At 53.1% G+C, this 17,408-nt stretch overlaps 2 protein-coding genes and 1 long non-coding RNA gene across 4 annotated transcripts in view; 2 read left to right on the top strand and 1 right to left on the bottom strand.

Moving 5' to 3' along the window:
* Positions 1-461: 461 nt before the first annotated feature.
* LOC114238218 (uncharacterized) lies at positions 462-3,636 on the top strand. The gene is made up of 3 exons (XR_003623642.2): positions 462-1,160; positions 1,607-1,806; positions 3,282-3,636. It is a non-coding gene; the product is annotated as an uncharacterized LOC114238218 (long non-coding RNA).
* Positions 3,591-5,445, bottom strand: DUSP28 (dual specificity phosphatase 28). The gene is made up of 2 exons (XM_057551774.1): positions 4,917-5,445; positions 3,591-4,702 (listed from the first exon to the last, which is right to left on the bottom strand). The coding sequence occupies exons 1-2, from the start codon at positions 5,307-5,309 to the stop codon at positions 4,580-4,582; spliced, it is 516 nt and encodes a 171-aa protein (XP_057407757.1). The 5' UTR covers positions 5,310-5,445; the 3' UTR covers positions 3,591-4,579.
* Positions 5,446-12,170: 6,725 nt separating this feature from the next.
* ANKMY1 (ankyrin repeat and MYND domain containing 1) overlaps positions 12,171-17,408 on the top strand; it is a 30,759-nt gene continuing 25,521 nt past the window's right edge. The window contains exons 1-3 of one of the 2 annotated variants that reach the window (XM_057550969.1): positions 12,171-12,287; positions 12,796-12,945; positions 14,277-14,482. In XM_057550969.1, coding sequence (XP_057406952.1) covers positions 12,929-12,945; positions 14,277-14,482 — 223 coding nt within the window. In that variant the 5' untranslated portion in view covers positions 12,171-12,287; positions 12,796-12,928. Of the gene's footprint in view, positions 12,288-12,795; positions 12,946-14,276; positions 14,483-17,408 lie in introns of those variants that run through there. The other variant, XR_003623643.2, reaches the window with a different exon arrangement.

Genomic DNA, 17,408 nt, shown 5'->3' with positions numbered 1-17,408 from the left:
CTGGGCCGGGAGCCGGTGCGGTGCATGGGGCTGCAGCTGCCGTGTGCAGGTGGCCGGGGCACTGTGCTGGGGGTGGGGTGGGGGGCGGGGCGCTTTCGAGCCGGGGTGCGCCGGGCGGCGGAGTGGCCCTGCGGTCTCCCCAGCCCTTTGCGCTTCCTACCCGGCTCGCGTCTGGGAGACCCCGGGAGTCAGGATGCCCGATCCCTCAGCGATGCTGCGGGCCAGGTTCCTGGGGCAGCGACTGCTGGGACACCTGGGTCAGGGAAGCTGGGAAGTGTGGCGTCTGGAACTGTGTTATTCGTCCATTCGGGAACCTCTGGCCCCAGGAATGATGGAATGATTCCCATACACCGGACCCAATCCTCTGTGAGACCAGTGGTCTGTGTTACGTGCCATATGGTGCATGGCGGTGCTCGAGAACCTTAAGGCTGTGCTGTCAGATAAGTGTAGCTATTTATTTATTTGTTTATTTATTTATTTATTAAAATTTATTTGTTATTTATTTATTATTTATTTTTGGCTGTGTTGGGTCTTCGTTTCTGTGCGAGGGCTTTCTCTAGTTGTGGCTACTCTTCATCGCGATGCGCGGGCCTCTCATTATTGCGGCGTCTCTTGTTGCGGGGCACAGGCTCCAGACGCGCAGGCTCAGTAGTTGTGGCTCACGGGCCCAGTTGCTCCGCGGCATGTGGGATCCTCCCAGACCAGGGCCCGAACCCGTGTCCCCTGCATTGGTAGGCAGATTCTCAACCACTGCGCCACCAGGGAAGCCCAGTGTAGCTATTTAGATTTAAATTAAATTAGAAGTTCAGTCTCTCAGTTGCACTAGCCGTATTTCAAGGTCTCCGTGTGTGTTTGGAGGGTAGTGTCTGGCTAGTGGTAGCCATCCTCGACAGAGCAGATAGCCTATCATTGTAGAGAGTTGTGCTGGACAGTGCTGCCTTAAGGGCTGTCGGGGCCCTGGAGGAAGATTGTATAGGTGAGTGCTGGGCAGTAACAGGACCTGGCCTGCCTGTCCCCGTTCCACCTCGCCCAGGTCTGTCCAGAGACTTAGGCTCAGAGGGGATGCCTGCAGACCAGCGAGGGTGCTCAAAGAGCTAGCATCAGGGGGATCTCAAAGCCATGGAACCAGAGGGGCACCAAGATGTTGCTGTCATCATCGCGTAAGAAGTCAGACCCTTAGGGAGAAGGGGCTTTTTGGCCTGGAATCCAACCCACCTCTCTCCCCTGATCAGTCTCCCTGTGGCAAAGTTGGGGCCTGACTGACAACGCACTTGACCTCGATGGCATCCCCGAGTAGCGTTTGATCCTTCTGGGCTCAGTATCCCAATCTGTCATCCATGTGATCCTGTCTGCCCTCCTCCCCGGGTGGGGGGCTGGGTGGGAAGGATGCCTGAGTGGGAGGACACATGTTCACTGATTCAGAGCACCTGCACCGAGGCATCTCTTCAGTTTTTTCCTATGTGCCATCTTAGCTGGGGGGGGACACAATCTCCTTATCGGGGCCCCACCCCAAACTCGCCAGTCACCTGGAGGAGGGGGTTCAGTCCTGCATCCGAGACTCAAGAGGGAAGAGAACTGGGGTCTGATCAGTCCTCTGTGCCTTCAGGTGGCCCAGCACCTGCCCAGGTGCCAAGGACAGAGTGCTTTAGATGGCACTCCCAGTTTGACCAGCCTTTTGGAGCCACCCACCCCCCACCAGGCCAGTGGGGCTGGAGTTAGAAGACCTTCAGGAGGACCGTGTGTGGGCACCCACACTAGCCTGCCCTAGGCACCCGCAGGCAGGTCTACCAGCCACCTGCACACAGGGTAAGTTAACATCAGGGAGCTTCTCGCCCTCCTGGTCCCCTGGACTTGGGTGAGCAGGGATTGGGTCTCATCCCTTCTCTCCTGGGCACCTCCCAGCGGCCAGTTCCGCACACAGAAGGGGTGGAATGGGGCAGTCCTGCAGGTCCAGAGGGGCTGTTACCACTTCGAAGGCCACAGGGGTCGTCTCCACTCTCCACCCTGTTCCTGTCCTGTGGAGGACACTGCCTTCAGTGCTGGGGGCGGGGGCACCGCGTTGCTGACAAAGGTCCAGGGTGGCTGCGGTGCAGTCCTCCTCCCGCTCCAGCCCAAACCGCTTAGGGGAGAGGAACCTGCAAGTCGGCACTGCTAGAGGCTGGGGTTTCTCCCGTAGGAATTTTCATACACCAGCCTTTTGATGATCAAATCCTGGCTGGTTTGGGTGGGCTGATGCAGCTGACACTCCGCCTGCACCCCAGCTTTCCCCTGATGCACGTGGACTAGGTACCCCTATTCAAGTGCGCTGGCACTGGGAGGGGAGTGGGTCCCTGGCCTCACTTGCCAGCGGGTGGACACGGAGGCAGGAGGGCTTCCAGGAAGCCTGTGGTGTTCAGATGGGGGCTGTGTTGTCCCTGGGTCAGAGGTCCTAGGGATACCTGGGCCTCTGGTGGCAGCCAAAGTTGGATGGTTCTCAGAATGGAGCTGGTGGGACAAAAGGCTGATGTGACCCACAGATGTCCTTCAGCCTGGCCCAGGCTCTGACATCCTGGCAGCCCTGTCACCCAGGGCCAGGTCAGCAGGTGAGGGGGTGTGCCAGCAAGGGTGTCATGAGCACACAGGGTAAAAATGTGGGCTCAGGTCCTGGCTCCGCACCTCCGAGCTGGGCAAACCGCTCAGCTCACCTGAGGTTACAGGTGGAGCCACTGGAGCCTCACCCGCCACGTGGAGACAACAGCAGGAGCTTGTTTACGGGGTTGATGAAAAAGTGACACGAGCTATGAGGGGCTTGTGGGGAGTAAGTGGCAGCTGGCAAGCCTTCCATAACGGTGTGAAAGTCGGGTTAGCCACGAAGAGCTGCATTTGGGTTATGACGAGGGCTGTGGCTCTCGGACATGGGGGCTGCCGATTGGTGACATAGCACCAGGCTGGGTGCTGACCCGCAGGGTGTGGTGTGTGCTCTGAGCCAGGGACCGTCACAGCTGGAAGCCCAGGTGCAGGAGCAAGAGGGTTGGGGAGGAGGAAGACCCTTTCACAACCACCCCAGTGCCTCACTCACAGAGTGTGAGCTTCCCATCCCCACAACTTTGGGCTCTGCTGGGTCAGAGGTCTTCATCTGCAGGTAGGATGCTTCCATCTGGGGACACACCTGGACGGGGGACTGAGACACCACTTAACCATTTGGGGCTCAAGCCTCAAATCAGGAGTTGCTCTGCTGGGTGAGGTGACTGATCCTGACTTTTCTTTTCTTTTTTTTTTTGGCCACACCATGCGGCTTGCAGGATCTTAGTTCCCTGACCAGGGATTGAACCTGGGCCCCAGGAGTGAAGGCACCGACTCCTAACCACTGGACCGCCAGGGAATTCCCTGATCCTGACTTTCAAGGGGCAGCAGGGCTTTGCTGCTGCTCAGGGGGGCCAGGAGGAGGACGCTGGAACTCAGGGCGTTCTCCTGATGCCTCCCAGGACTCCCTGGTGGTACGGCAGAGGTCGCCGAGGCCGCAGCGCCAGTGCAGGCAGGGCCGCTCAGGGCTCTTCAGGATGAAGGCTCCAGACACCCACCTAGGAAAGACCAGGACCTGAGGCATTGGCTGAGGGTCAAGGAAAATGATAAACATCAACTGCAGTATTTTATTCATAACCTTGTTATGTATATATTTGTATATTAACCCGGTATTATATTATCTGTAACTCATATGTGTTACCCAATTTTTCCTTTACTCTTTCCCCACTATCTTATTTAAGCAGTGTTGGTGGTGATTAATTTTCTAGTATAGTCTTTAGGCTGTAGCGTGTCCAAGTGGGGTGCCTCTGAACCAGAAGAGGAATCAACAAGCTCAGACACATGGGTGGTCATTGCATTGTTGACATGACCTTGGCTGCAGGATGTTAGGCTGGGACTCACTGCTGTTGCTGAAACTGGGAGGCCAGTAAGGTAGGAGGTGGGTACGGACACTGAGACCCCCAAGGGTGCCCACACTGGGTGGTCTGTCACACAGCCTCGAACCCTCACTGTGTGTCACAGCAGCTACAAGTCTGGAAACTGGGCCCTCACCAGCTGGATCCCATGTTGCGTTCTGTGATGGGACCAGTGTGAGGTTTGGGAAAGCCACTGTGGCGTGAGCAGGTGGCAGGCACGAGGTTCTGCCAGCAGCCCCCCAGAAGTCGCCCACATCAGAGTGGAAGGCAGCGAGGAACAGGGTGGCGGGTCTCCATGACTCCTGTACTTCCCCATCTCCCGACCTTGGCTCCCTGGCCTCCATCTCTCTGTAGTAAATGTGTTTTTGGCTAAAATTCCTCAAGTGGTTTTGATGTTCCTGACCAAGCTCTGTCTAATAAACCTGCTGACCAGGGGAGGAACGATTCTCAGTTCTCTCCTCGGTGGACACACCCCTGCCCTACCGTCAAGGGGGGACAGAGACCTTCAGGAAGTTGCAGAAAATAAAAAATCCGTGGGACGTGAGGCAGGAGAAGACAGACCACCCTCCCGTCAGTGCGTGAACTACCTCTTCCCACCCCGAGGCTGCAGGAAACTCCAAGCGCCCCCCTTTGGGGTTGGGCCGTCTTCAAGGGCTGACCCATTAGGGTTCGCCCGAGGGCTCTTCGGGCAGGCGGGACCGCGACTGCAGGGCCTCCTCGTACTTCTGGAGCTGGGACCAGAAGCCCGGGTTGGGCTCGGCCACCGGGCGGGCGCTCTTCACAATCTGCAAACGAAAGGCTTTGGCTGGACACCGCGCAGCGTTGGTCGCAAGCTCCGCGGGCATCCCCAACGCCCGGAGACCCCGCCCCTACGACCGGGTTCTCCTCGAAGCCCCGCCCCCACGAGCGGGCCCCCGCCCCTGCCTAGAGCCTTGGCCCGCCCAGAAGGCCCCGCCTCTTCCCGCCGGAAGCCCCGCCCACGAGAAAGTCCCGCCCTACCTGGAAGGCCCGCTCCCGCGTGAGGCCGCGGTGACGCATGAGGTAGGCGGTGCAGACGGCGGCCGAGCGGCTGCGGCCGTTCTTGCAGTAGACGAGGCAGGCACCACCGGCGCGCACCGCGGCCTCCATGGCGGCGCAGGTAGGCTCCAGGTGCGCCAGCAGGTCCTCAGCCGGGTCGTCGAATACGGGCACGCGCAACTCGGTCACGCCGGGCGCGCGCGGGCCGGGCTGCTGGCGCGAAACGTTGACGCACAGGGTGACGCCCGCGCGCTCCAGCAGCTCCGGGGCGGCCGCGGCGCTCGCGCTCCCGAGGAAGAGCGAGGGGGCGACGCGCACGAACAGCGGCGGGGTGGCCGCGGTGGCCCCGCGGCGTCCGGCTCGTTCCGCTTCCATGACCTGCTCTCGGGCCCCCAGCCCCGGTGTCTATTTTGGGCCGTCGGGAGGCCGGCCGGGCGCCCCCGGGTCCTAGGGGCCTCCGAGGGGCGCCCCTCCCTTTCTCCCGGGGCCGCCCCTGTAGTGGTTGTGCACGAGCGGGCACGCCCACAAAACCTTGGCCGCCGCCTCATTGGCCAGGTCTAAACGGGAGAGGCCTCCTCTGATTGGCTGAGGCTGGGGGTTGTGGCCATTGGCTGGACTGGTGGCCATCGGAAGAGTCTGAATGGCCGTAGGGAGGTGGGCGGGTTCGGGTTGCTGGGAGGAATGGGCCTCCCCGCGCTGGATGCCAGAGCCACGCAGGTTGCAAGCTGGGACATCTGAGAGTAGCTGGTGCCTGTCCCTGCGAACGTGGAGGTTTCCAGCTGGGCGGGGCTCGGGGAGGTGCGCTTCTCAAGCTGTGGCTGATGTGCAGAGGAGCAGGGGACCCTGTCACAGATTCTCATCTGGGCACTGACCGGTATCCTGCACATGGTTTTGTAGGTAGGCCCCTTAATAACTGCTTCTCTTATAAGCGCATAGCCAGGTGAGGTGCCCTTTAGTATAGCTTTATGTGTATTCCTTTTTGTTATTTGTTTCCTAATAAATCACCCTGTGTAACTTCTGCATTTTAGTTTCTGTCTTATTGTAAAACATGGTTCATATAAAATAAAGCTACTTACCGTTAGCTTTTCATCATTTTTTCATAGACCAGTATTTTTGTTTTTATTTTTCTCAATTATTATTTTTTTTGCGTTACTACTGTAACTTTAAAGAATTAATACCATTTAATTACACAGTTGCCATGTAAGAAGCCCTCTTCAATAGATTTTTCTGAGGTCCAGTGTCTTTCAGGGGCCGATTTCAGTGAAAGGTTAACTGTCTTCCAGTCCTGCATGCATCTAGTTATTGCCGTTTCAATTCTGTTCTGATAATATGAAAACATTTTTTCTGGTTCATCTGCATCATTTACTTAAGATTTGCAATCCGTTCTATTAGAAATTATTCTCCAGTACACCCATGCCCCGCCTGTCAATAAACCTGACAAAATGAGCCTGTACAGTCTCTCTGGGTGACCTTGATTCTCTCCATTTTAGCCAAAGCCACCAAGCATTGGTAACTGTCAAATCTTTTTTGCTACCTGGGGCTCTCCCTTGAGCTAAAGATTCAACTGTTGGTGTGTGACCAGGTCTTCACTGGTCTTCACAGGTCCAGACATCACCTACGTAGAGGCCTTCCCAGCATCCATTTCCCTCTTCTGTGGCCTAAGGAGGATTCTGACTTTCCTGGGATGGGATTCCCATTTTCCCCAGAGTTCACGGGAGCCATCCAGGTAGGTGGAGTTTCCCTGTCCCCTAGCTCCAGAATCGGGCTTCTGATTACGTCCAGTCAGTGACGCCTATACCCCCATGATTGCTTCAGGAAAGGGCTTGGGCTGCCATATAAACCAAAGAGGAGAGAGGGGTTTGGAAACCTCTGTCCTCTCCTTATGACCACAAAGGGAAGCCAGCCTTGGTTGAAAGCACAGCTGAAGAAACGGTCCTCGAAGATATTGTTGGGCCACTGAATCGAACCAAACCTGAAGAGCCTCCAACTTCTGGACTGTTTGGTTTCTTGAGCCATCCAATCACCTTTTACTGTTGGATATTTGAGGTGGATTTTCTGTTCCAAGGCCTCTTAACTGATAACCTCACACTCCTTCACCCCATGGAGTTAATGAGTCGGTAACAAGTCATCCTGAGTATCTCAGATCCATTCTCTCCACCTTGACTGCTGTGTTTACTTTGGGCCACTGTCTTCTGGGCTTGACACCAGCCTCCTGAGGGGGGCCTTCCAGCCTTCCTCGCTGTAGCCGGAATACGCTTTTTAAAGCAGTGCTTTTCTGGATGTTGGTCCTGACTCAGCAAGTTGTGATCCGTTAGTGGGTTGTGAAATCAATTTTGAGGGTTATGACCTGTATTTTATTTGTAGTAAAATGGTATAGAAAATAATAGACTACATGAAAATATTACGGTGCGTGCATGTAGCAGAGTGAGTTTTTCCTCATAATTTTTTGAGTTATGTTTGTACTGGCTCATGATATGAAATGGGGTATTACAATGGGTCCCAGGCAGAAAGTCTTGAAACCTCTCAGAGCACACATCTGACTGCACCGCCCTCCTATGTAAAAATGTCTTGCTGCTTCTGTTTTTAACCTGGCATTCAAGGCCCCTCCTGCTTTGTCCTGTCCATCATCCTTTCTCTCTGTTCCCTTGTCACCTACAAATTGGCACTGGCCATCTACCTCTACAAGGATTAAATTATGAGCCGCTGCAGCTGCTGACCTTCAACACCTCCTGACAGGAGTTCAGGGCAGAGATCAGGAATGTGGCACTCTGTACTCTAGGAAAAACTGGCAGAACAGTTCTTCAGATGGTTAGATATTTTCAGGAGAAGATTTTATGAGCCCAATTCTTGCATCTCCTTGTATCTAGAAAAGCACTAAAATCCTTCATGGTGACGTCTGCTCCTCGTGACTAGCAGAAACCTTCTGCAAGAAATACGTGCTTGATTGCATGTACTCCCCCTTCACCAAAATCACATACATACTGACCTCCCCGCTACCTGTTCAGAGCAGTTTCTCCGAGCTATCTGAAATGCTGCCTCCTGGGGTATTGTCCTCATTTTGCCCCCCAAAAAACTTAACTCATAATTCTCAGGTTGTGCTTTTTCTTTTTTCAGTCGACACCACCTTCCCACCACACCGTGGCCCCGTGGTTTTCAAAGCGTGGCCCAGATTTCAGCAGCAGCAGCAGCATCTGGGAACTTGGTAGGAATGCACATTCTCAGGAGTCCACCTACTCAGGACCTGCTGAACCGGAAACCCTGGGAGTGAGACACAGGAAGCTGTGTGTTACCATGCCTTCCATGTGATTCTGATAAAAGATAAAAACCTAACCATCATTTAGTTGATCTAAAAAGTCATTTAAAGCAAGATTTTTACCCACTCCCTTAAACATTGTATTTTGACCTACTACCTGTCATGTATATCCACTCACTTTCCTCTGATGAGTCATGATCACACATATACGTCCACTCACTTTTCCCCGTGGGTCAGCTGAGGCGTTACTCATAGTGGCACTCGGTGCCCGGCCGTGACTTCCAGTTTCCCTTGCTTTCCTTCATGTGAACTTAAAAGCACTTGAGAAGCAATCAGCCAGTAGAATCCTTTTGGAATTTTTTTTTTTTTTTTTAACAGGAGAAAAAGAAACAAAATTTAATACATGTGCACAGAGGTCTCACAGAAATAGTACCTAAGAAGTGGCCAAAGCAGGCAGCTTTTATACTTTTTAGACAAAGAAACTATAAATTTGTGAGGAATTGAGAGAGGACAAAGAAACTTAGGCTTTAGTGCTCAATTAGTGAAAAAATCTAAGCAGAGTCTGGGCTTGGGGAATAAATTTTAAAAGTAACAAGGTTTGTTTAGACAGGTTTCTCAGTCCTAATTCCCTGTCCCTGGAGATAAGGGTGTCCTTCTGCCTCCAGATACAGGGAGGGCACCTTCACATGGGAGACTTATTTCCTGCTTTCAGGGCACAGAGAGGAGGTCCAGAGTGTCCCTTTTGCACTGGCCATTTCTTAAGTAACTTTATTTTTTTATTTTTATTTATTTATTTTTTTAAAGTAGGAACTTTTATTGTCCCCGTTTTACAGATGATGAAACTGAGACACAAAAAGATGAATTAACTTGGCCATATTCACAGAGCTAGTCAAGGGGAAGGGCCAGGATTTGGGCCCAGGCTGCCTGACTGTAGGTCCTACTGCATTTCACACACCATTGCCCCCAGCTTAGTGTGCTTCTACTCAGCTTTTCTTTCTTTTTTTTTTTTTTTTTTTTTCCACACACACACACTGTATTTTATTTTTACAAGAGATAAATAGACTGACACCAAGCATTGTACATGGATGACCACAACAAAAGCAACAATGATTGCAATTACCAAACATGAAACACACTCATACTATGTCATAATATTGACATTCAGTCCAGTAATCCTCCACTGTAACAGCTCCTTTACTTTGCAGTGAAAATTGATTTGTATATTCTTTGCCTCTGAGTCCTTGTGGGATTTTTTTTTTTTAATTCAGACAGAAAGTCACAAAAATTATACTCATCCTCATCAGTTCACTCAGTCCCATGTAATTAATTTTTTTTTTCATCTTGATCTTTTGTTAGCACTTTTATGAGTTCATCAGTTTTTCATTAGAGTTCTGAAAATGCGTATTCATTCAGTTCAGCAGTACAGTCAGTTACCAGAAACCTGTACTTGTCAGAGTCTTTTCCATGAATTTCTTGAAGATGAAACCCTTTTATAGGAACATATTTGCAAAATCATCAGAGTACACCCAGAACTGTCTGTAAATGACAGAAGACTTAAAAATGACCATGGTTAAAGATTTGATGAAAGTTCATAATAATGCAGTTGACAAGAAAATTAGTTATTTCTGAGATATACATTTTAAAGTAATAACTAGGATTATTACTTATAACCTTATACCAGAACACATAAGATTTTTAGAAGTTTCCTGTAATGTCTGAAACATTTATATTAACATATTTCCATACATATTTCCATACAAATACAAGATTTTTAGAAATTTCATGTAATGTCTGAAACATTTATATTAACATATTTCCATACATATTTCCATACAAATACAAATATAAGATTTTTAAAAATATTTTTTTACTCAACAAATCTTCTAGTGTCTCACATGCATCTAATTTGATTGTAGTTTTTAAGTGGCTTTTGTTGACTTTTCAAAGCCTTCAACTGAATTTTAATAGAAATGCCACTCTTCTTCCCCATGCAGACATCATCAGCCATATTTCACTAAATTTCATAACTATAATAGCAGGTTCAGCCGGTATTTTCAGATTTGCAAACACCATCACCGGTCATTTGAACAGCTAACTTGCTGAAAGCCAGTTGTCCTAAAGGTCAGTTTGCTGAACTACTAATTTGCTGATTTTTACCAAGTTTATTCACCAAAAACTTTAAAAACTAATATTCTTGAATATTGTCGATGAATATTCATATATTTTTCCTATGAAAACATTCTCTTGGAATATACTCTTCAGCATCATTGTAAGACTTGTATCAATTTGTGGAAATAGGGCTTTTTAATTGTATGCCTGGTTTTTAAAAATACCAGTGCATATATTCTTATGAACATAAGCAGAATTTCAGCATTTCATATTGCATTTTTTTCCAGTTTATAGAATTTTCCAGAACACCTTTTTTGGGCCACATGTTAGTATTTAGAATTGTTTTGCCAGCCTCACGAAGTTGTCAGATCTGCTGAAACAAATAGTTTTAGCTGCTGTTCAGTCAGTCTTTTATTCTGGGTGATATGTGAGTTTCCTAGAGTCAATGTAACAAAGCATTACAACAAACCCATAGGCTGAAAACAACCGAAGTGTATTCTGCCCTCTGTGTTTGTGTCTCCAAATCTCCCTCTCCTTGTAAGGACACTAGTTATTTGGTTTGGGGCACACCCAAATCCAGTCTGACCTCTTCACTTGATTGCATCTGTAAAGACACTGTTTCTGTATAAGGTCATTCACAGGGGTTAGGACTTCAACTTATCTTTTTTGGGGGGGGGGGACACTGCTCAACTCACAGCAGGTGGTATGGTTTAACAGGAAGTTTTAGCTGACTGCTTTTCTTTCTCTTTTCACAAACAAGTTTTAAAGACAGCACGGTTTGTCTCTGCTTAGCTTCGCAAGCTGCAGGTGGAGCAAAGCAAAGATGGGACCTGAGGGGAAAGGATAAGAAGTAGAGAGGGGATCTAGGAACCAAGGTGGTACTGGGGGGCTGAGGGGAGCAAGGGAGAAGAAAGGTGAATTGGGAGACAGATCGCAGGGTGGAGGAAGTGCCCCTGGAACCCTGGGATCCTGGCACAGCTGCCTTCTTCCCACCACTCCAGCTCGTGAGGGAGGGCCTGGTCATCAGGTTTTCTTATCCCTTTCCCCTGTTCTAAGGGGCAGTCTGCGTCGAGAACCCCGACCCCTGCGCCTCCAGAGAGTCCCTCCTCGCTCGCTCTCCAGGAAGCCACGACTGCTTCAGTGGCAGAAAGGCCTCATGCTCTTTCCCAGCCTTGTGTTTGTGCACGCACTAGTCCAGTTCCCTGAAATGAGCTCTCTCTTCTGTTGAGAGAGCTCCTACTCATCCTCTGAAACCCTGCTTAGGAATCTTCTCCCCATAAAGGTTTCCCCAGTGACCCCTCGGTCCAGACAGCTAACCCTTCTCTCCCAGTGACCCTCGGCTCCTCCCTTATCTTGTTCCCCAACCAGGCCGTGAGCTCCTGCTCTGTGCCTTCCACAAACAGTAACTGAACGGAAACGACCGGCTTTGGAGTCAGACAGGGCTTGATCAAGTATTGGCCCTACCGCGTCCTAGCACGTGGCCGTGGACAAGTTAATTTACTCCCTTATGCCTCAGTGTCTTCAGGTGTCACACGGGGCCTCTGAGCTCTTCCCGGGGGGCGTTGGGAGCTTTTAGCGCTATCTCCCCCGGGGAGTCCCTGACCCAGAGGCTGACCCACCGTCCTCTGCTTGACCGCGAGATGGGTGTCCGAGGTGGAGGCCGCCGGCCCAGGCTCAGCAAGCCGGGTGTGAGGGTCTCCGCGGGGCCCCGGGCGCGGGCCGGGGGTTGGGGGCGGACGGCCCGTGGGCCCTGTGAGGTCACAGAGGGGACCCACCTGCCCTACCCGGGACGCCAGGGGGTGTGGGCGGGGCCGTGGGTATGGGCGTGGCCGGGCGCGGGGCTTGGCCGGGACCCGGGGCCGCCTGGGGCACGTGTCGGCGGGCCGGTCTCCAGGGAAACCTGACTCCTGCACCCTGAGCTGTGCCGAGCGGAGGCTGGCGAGCGGGCTGCGCTGCGTGCGCCACAGGCCTGCGTGGACCCTGTGCGGTCGGTGAGAGCTCTGCGAGCTTCGGTGCGGCCCCGCGGCAGGGGCATGAGTGGGCACATACCGGAGCTGCGTGCAGGCGGCGGTGGGGGGCCTGTGCGTGGGCTCCACGCCCCCTGGGTCTGGCCCGCTGTTCTCCCTGGGAGGGGAGCAGAGCAGATTTGGGACCCGACGTGCGTGAGAGGGTGTGAGCGTGGGGTTGCGTGGGGACCGGGTCCTCGCCGCCCTGGCTCCCGAGGCCCGCGGGGGAAGGAGGAGCCTTCTGTCTGTGGCCCCAAAACGTGGACCTACTGTAAGGTCGCAGGAGGGTAGCCCAGCCGGTGCTTCCTGTGGTTCTAGGGACACCCTCGGGGCGCTGGAGGAGGTTTCCCTGGGCAGTTCCAACAGGGTCAGGACGTCCGCCGTGTTAGGGGAAAGGGCCTTGTTCCTCTGAGGCCCATGGTGCTGTGGGCGGGTCGGGGGGCGCCTGCCAGGATCCCTGAGGGCGAATGTGGGTCCCCGGCTTTGCTTCCAGGTTCTAAGACGAGAGACATGGAAGATCGTTATTCTCAATCTCATATTACGAAATCCCAAATGCTGGCAATTCTGAAAACCAGGTGGAGGAGGGGGGCAGTGTGCCTGCTGCTGCCGGGACCCCGGAGAGCTCCATGCTCAGCACCAAAAGGTGTGGGAACCCTCCCCAGGGTTGTTCCTTCTGAGGGGGTGGGAATCTGTCCTGACCCCTCTCCTTGGCTTGCAGATGGCTGTCTGCTCTCTGTGTCTTCTCATCATCTCTCTGTGTGTCTCCCTGTGTCCAAACTTCCCCCTTGTATAAGGACATCAGTCACATTGGGTTCTAAGGACATCAGTCACACTGAGGTCACTTTCATGACCTCACGGTAGCTTGATCACCTCTGTGAAGATGCTGTCTTCAGATACAGGCACACAGCCAGGTCCGGGGACTTAGAACTCCCAACATATGAATTTGGGTGGGGAGAGGGGAGAGGAACACAATTCAACCTCTAACTACAGGTAAGAAAAAGAAAAACAAACCAATTCTGAGCCCCCAGACTTTAACATTGTTGCATGTGGGTCTCTATCCTTCCTGGCTTCTTTCTACAGACAAATAACAATGTGGCAAAGAGAGATACTTGTGTTTGCAGCAGGCGAATCCCTTCTTCGTTGGGCAGGTGCTTTGTTAAGCCTCTGTGGCTCATGGCTGGCATTTGAGGCTGGCTGGTGGAGGGGCTCAGTCTGAGGGTTCCCATGCGTGAGCAGCCCCGCCAGGCCATCAGCCTGACGGCGGCACAGGTCTGTAGGCCAGAGACACCCCGGTGCAGCATCCCCCAGAGAGCCCCTTAGAGTTGGGAAGGAGGTGGGGGTGGGTGTGAGGGGGCGAGAGGTGGGTCTACTTTTAAGTCAGTGCTTTCAGCTAGCAAGAGCAGGAAAGAGGCAGAGCTACCGTGGCACGTGCTCTGCCCCCTTGCTGCGCGCCTGCCCGTCCTGGCATCCTCCCCTCAGTCTGTGCCCCTTGCTAGTCGGCTTGCTGTCCCTCACGCTGCTCTCAGACCCCTCCCCTGGCCCAAAGCTTCCTGTCCTGGTCCAGATGGAGTGTCAAACCAAGGGGAGAGGCCAGGGGAGGGGTGCACGCTGGGCTGGGGGAGGAGACAAGGCCCCCCAGTGCACAGTTGGAGTGGGGCAGCCACTGGGCCCCAGGCAGTGGGGCTGGCCTGGGCTGGAGAGGGCCTCCTGGCCCGGGCTCCAGGGCACTGCAGCCGTTACCCTTGTCAGACAGACACAGCTGCACACTTAGTGCACTTTCCACTTCTATGTGACCCTGGGCAAGCACTGTGCCCCTGGTGCCTCAGTTTCCCTCTCTGGAGAACAGGGATAGCTACGCAATTGGCCTCGGGGGTTGCTGGTTGAAATAAGATGGTGTGTGGTTCTCGGTACCCAGTGGCCCTAAGACCTTCAGCCAGCATCGGTCTCCCCTCCCCCTGCTCTTCCTCTTCCTAGATTCATCCCGGAGGCCCCAGAGGGGGAAAATGAGGAGCCCAAGGGTCCCCTTAGGGAGCAGGACCTGAAGGAGGCCTACATCGAGCTCATCCGGGGTGTGCAGGAGTGGCAGGACGGCTGTGTCTACCGAGGAGAGTTCGGGCTGGACGTGAAGCTGGGATGCAGAGAATTCTCTTGGCCCATGGGCGAGGTAACTAGCTCCCGAGGTAACTAGCTCCCCTCTCCTCCCCCGGTTCAGCCAACCATGGCCTGTCTCTCTCCTCCTAAGAGGCACGTGCTGTGAACTTGTAGATCCACCGATGGGAAGGATGCTAGGCAAATGTCCTTCCTATTTGAGAAACACGCAGAGAGACTTCTGAGATCACGTCCGAGGTTCGCCTGGGTGTCCACAGGCTGCAGCTCGGGAAACTGTGACTTCAGAAGATAAATTCTTATTCTAGGCAAATTTTTTAAAATTGCGAATTACTGTCATGAGTTGTATATTTGTATTGATGAAATTGCCTTGTATTTAAGCTCGAACAGAAAAAATGGATCTTCCTAAAAGTGAAAGTGCACTTTTGCGCCGCTGCAGCAGGCGGTGTCAGGACCTCCTCAGTGGGGACTCTGAGGGGCCCGTGGCAGAAGCTGTTGGCGCCACCTGGCGTCCCCGGGAGGTGGAGCAGCTATGCGTGTGGCAAACCTGGGGGTGTGCTGTGGCCTGGGGGCTTAGTGCGCCTCCCCCGGTGGGAAGCTGGCTTCTGAAGGCTTCCCAACCATGTGTTGCATCCCTGCCAGCTGCACGTGCGCTGGTGGAAGATTCTGCCCTGCTTGCAGGGTTGTGTGGTTCAGTGGAGACTTAAGTGCATCTTTTGCTTGCAGATAATAAAAACCATCTGGAGGCACCGTAGGGGTGTGTGCATTTGGGGGGGTTGGAAAAGCATCAGAGGGCAGGACACCTGGCACTGAAGCTCTTCTGGGAAGCAGGCGCTGGCTGGCACAACCTCCTAGGGGCTGTGTAGGGTCCCGGCTCTGCCCCTCTCTCTTCCAGGCTTGGTTCTGCCTCTGGGGCCCCGGCTCACCTGGTTTTGGTGCCCAAGGCTGGGGGGCCTCGCCCAGCCCCTCACCTCCTGCACTTAGTCTCCCTAGTTCAGGGGAGAGCGGGGCAGGGAGGCGAGCAGGGGTCTTGGGATGGGGCCTGGGGAGCGGTGGGGGCAGGGAGGGGGCAGCAGGAGCAGCTGCAGGCAGAGGCGGAGCTTCTGGGCCCCCAGCCCAGTCCCACCTGGAATGCGCCCCCAGCTCGGAGGAGCCTCCAGACCTCATGTGAGGACAGAGGCCGGGACCTGAGCCTGTGCTGAGCTTCTGCCAAAGAATGCACGGCGTCGTGACCCCGATGACCCAAGCGCTGAGTTTTGTTCAGCATCTGTTTCTTTAGTCCTCGGCTAGTTCCTCCTTTACCCAACAGTGTGGTGTCCAGTGGTCAGACAGCCCACGTTCCCAGCTGTGGTAGGTTGGGGCCCACTGACCGGTCCTCCTGGCCCCAGGTCCTCGCCGTGCAGGGGGACCCCAGCAGGTAGAGCATCAGCTTTGTCACTGCCTGGGGGGACGTCTGGGTCCACCGAGCAGATGCTCCTGCAGCCGTGGCAGCTCCTGAACCAGAGAGGCCAGGAGGACGAGAGGGCGTGCAGGCCGAGAGCAGCGGCTTTACACGCGTCAGCTGCCTCTGAGGAACGGGCCCGAGCATGTCAGTCTGGCTGGTCAGGTGAGGCTCCGGCTCTGCGTGGAGGAAGGATGGAGCGGGCCCTCCAAAGCTGCGCCCTCCTGGGAGCGGACAGAAACCCTCTCCCCTGCAGGCGAACCTGAGGAGCCCCCGGGGGGTTGGATTCTCCTTACAGTTCCACACAAATGGTCTGCAACGTGGCACCTTTCTTCAGTTGGGTGGACTCTGATAGGCCCCCCCAAATCATACAAATGGAATGAATGTGGGCAGCAGATGGGCCATCCCCCGCCCGGTGCCTCACTTCATTGCCCACGCAGCGTGGAGTAGCGAAAGCCCACCGGTGAAAGGCAACGGGGGCAGATCGGTAGGCTCTTGGAGACCGAGGGTATACTAGAGGCTGGCTGGTAGCCAGAGAAAACTGGGGAAAAGGGAGCAGAGGGGAGGCTTGCAGAGGCCAGAGCAAGCCTCAACAGACCTCAGGGACCGTCTCTTCACAGAGCCTTCATTTGACTGGATCAGACTGAGGAGGAATTTACATCCCAGGACATTTTTGAAAGTAATAGAGCAATAGCTTGAAATCCATGGTGCTAATATATGGTGTGGTCATGAAAAGAGATGGTCAAAGGAAGCCCTGCCCAAACCACTGTCATCCAGGGTGGCTGTGAGTGACCCTCCACCCTGTCAGGGGCAACAGCTGAAGCTTCACACTGCAGGGGGTGGGGGGAGGACAGACACAAAAATAACTCAGCCGGTCAGTAAGCAAATAAGCAAATAACAATAACAAGCCCCGCACTGCGGGAGCACCAGTGCCTGGAGTGGCTACAGTATATATTATCTAAATCGTTGTCTTCAACCCATAATTACGAGACATGCAAAGAAATGGGAAAATATGATGCATACATTGGAAGAATTTAAAAAAAAAGAGATAAACAACAAACTGAGAGCACTCAGATGTCAGATTTAACAGAGAAAGACTTCAAAGGAGCCATTTAAAGTATGTTCAGAGAACTAAGGAAGCCACAGTTCAAGAGGTCAAGGAAGGTATGATGACAACCTCTCAGGTAGAGAACATTCATAAGGAGATACATAGAAATTATTTTAAGAAGAGCCAAGCAGAAATTCTGGAATTCAAAATCAGTACAGTCACCAAAATGAAAACTTTACTAAAAGGGGCACAGCAGTGACAGAAAAAAGAAATCAGCAAACTTGAAGATAGATTGATAGAGATGATGCAATCAGAAGAAGAGAGAGAAAAAAAGAGTGAGGAAAAATGAACAGAACCTCAAGGAATGTGAGACAGCACCAAGCACATCAGCATATGTGTGATGGGATTGTGGGGAGGGGAGGATGGGACTGGGGTGGGGGGAGGGAGAGAGAGAGATTGAAGAATATTTGAAGAAATAGTGGCTGAAAACTTTACAAATGTGCTGAAAATA

The sequence above is a fragment of the Balaenoptera acutorostrata genome, chromosome 8 (assembly GCF_949987535.1).
Source record: "Balaenoptera acutorostrata chromosome 8, mBalAcu1.1, whole genome shotgun sequence".
In the NCBI taxonomy this organism is placed as follows: domain Eukaryota; kingdom Metazoa; phylum Chordata; class Mammalia; order Artiodactyla; family Balaenopteridae; genus Balaenoptera; species Balaenoptera acutorostrata.
The sequence above is the reverse complement of the archived record's forward strand: the minus strand, read 5'-3'. Positions and strand labels throughout refer to the sequence as shown.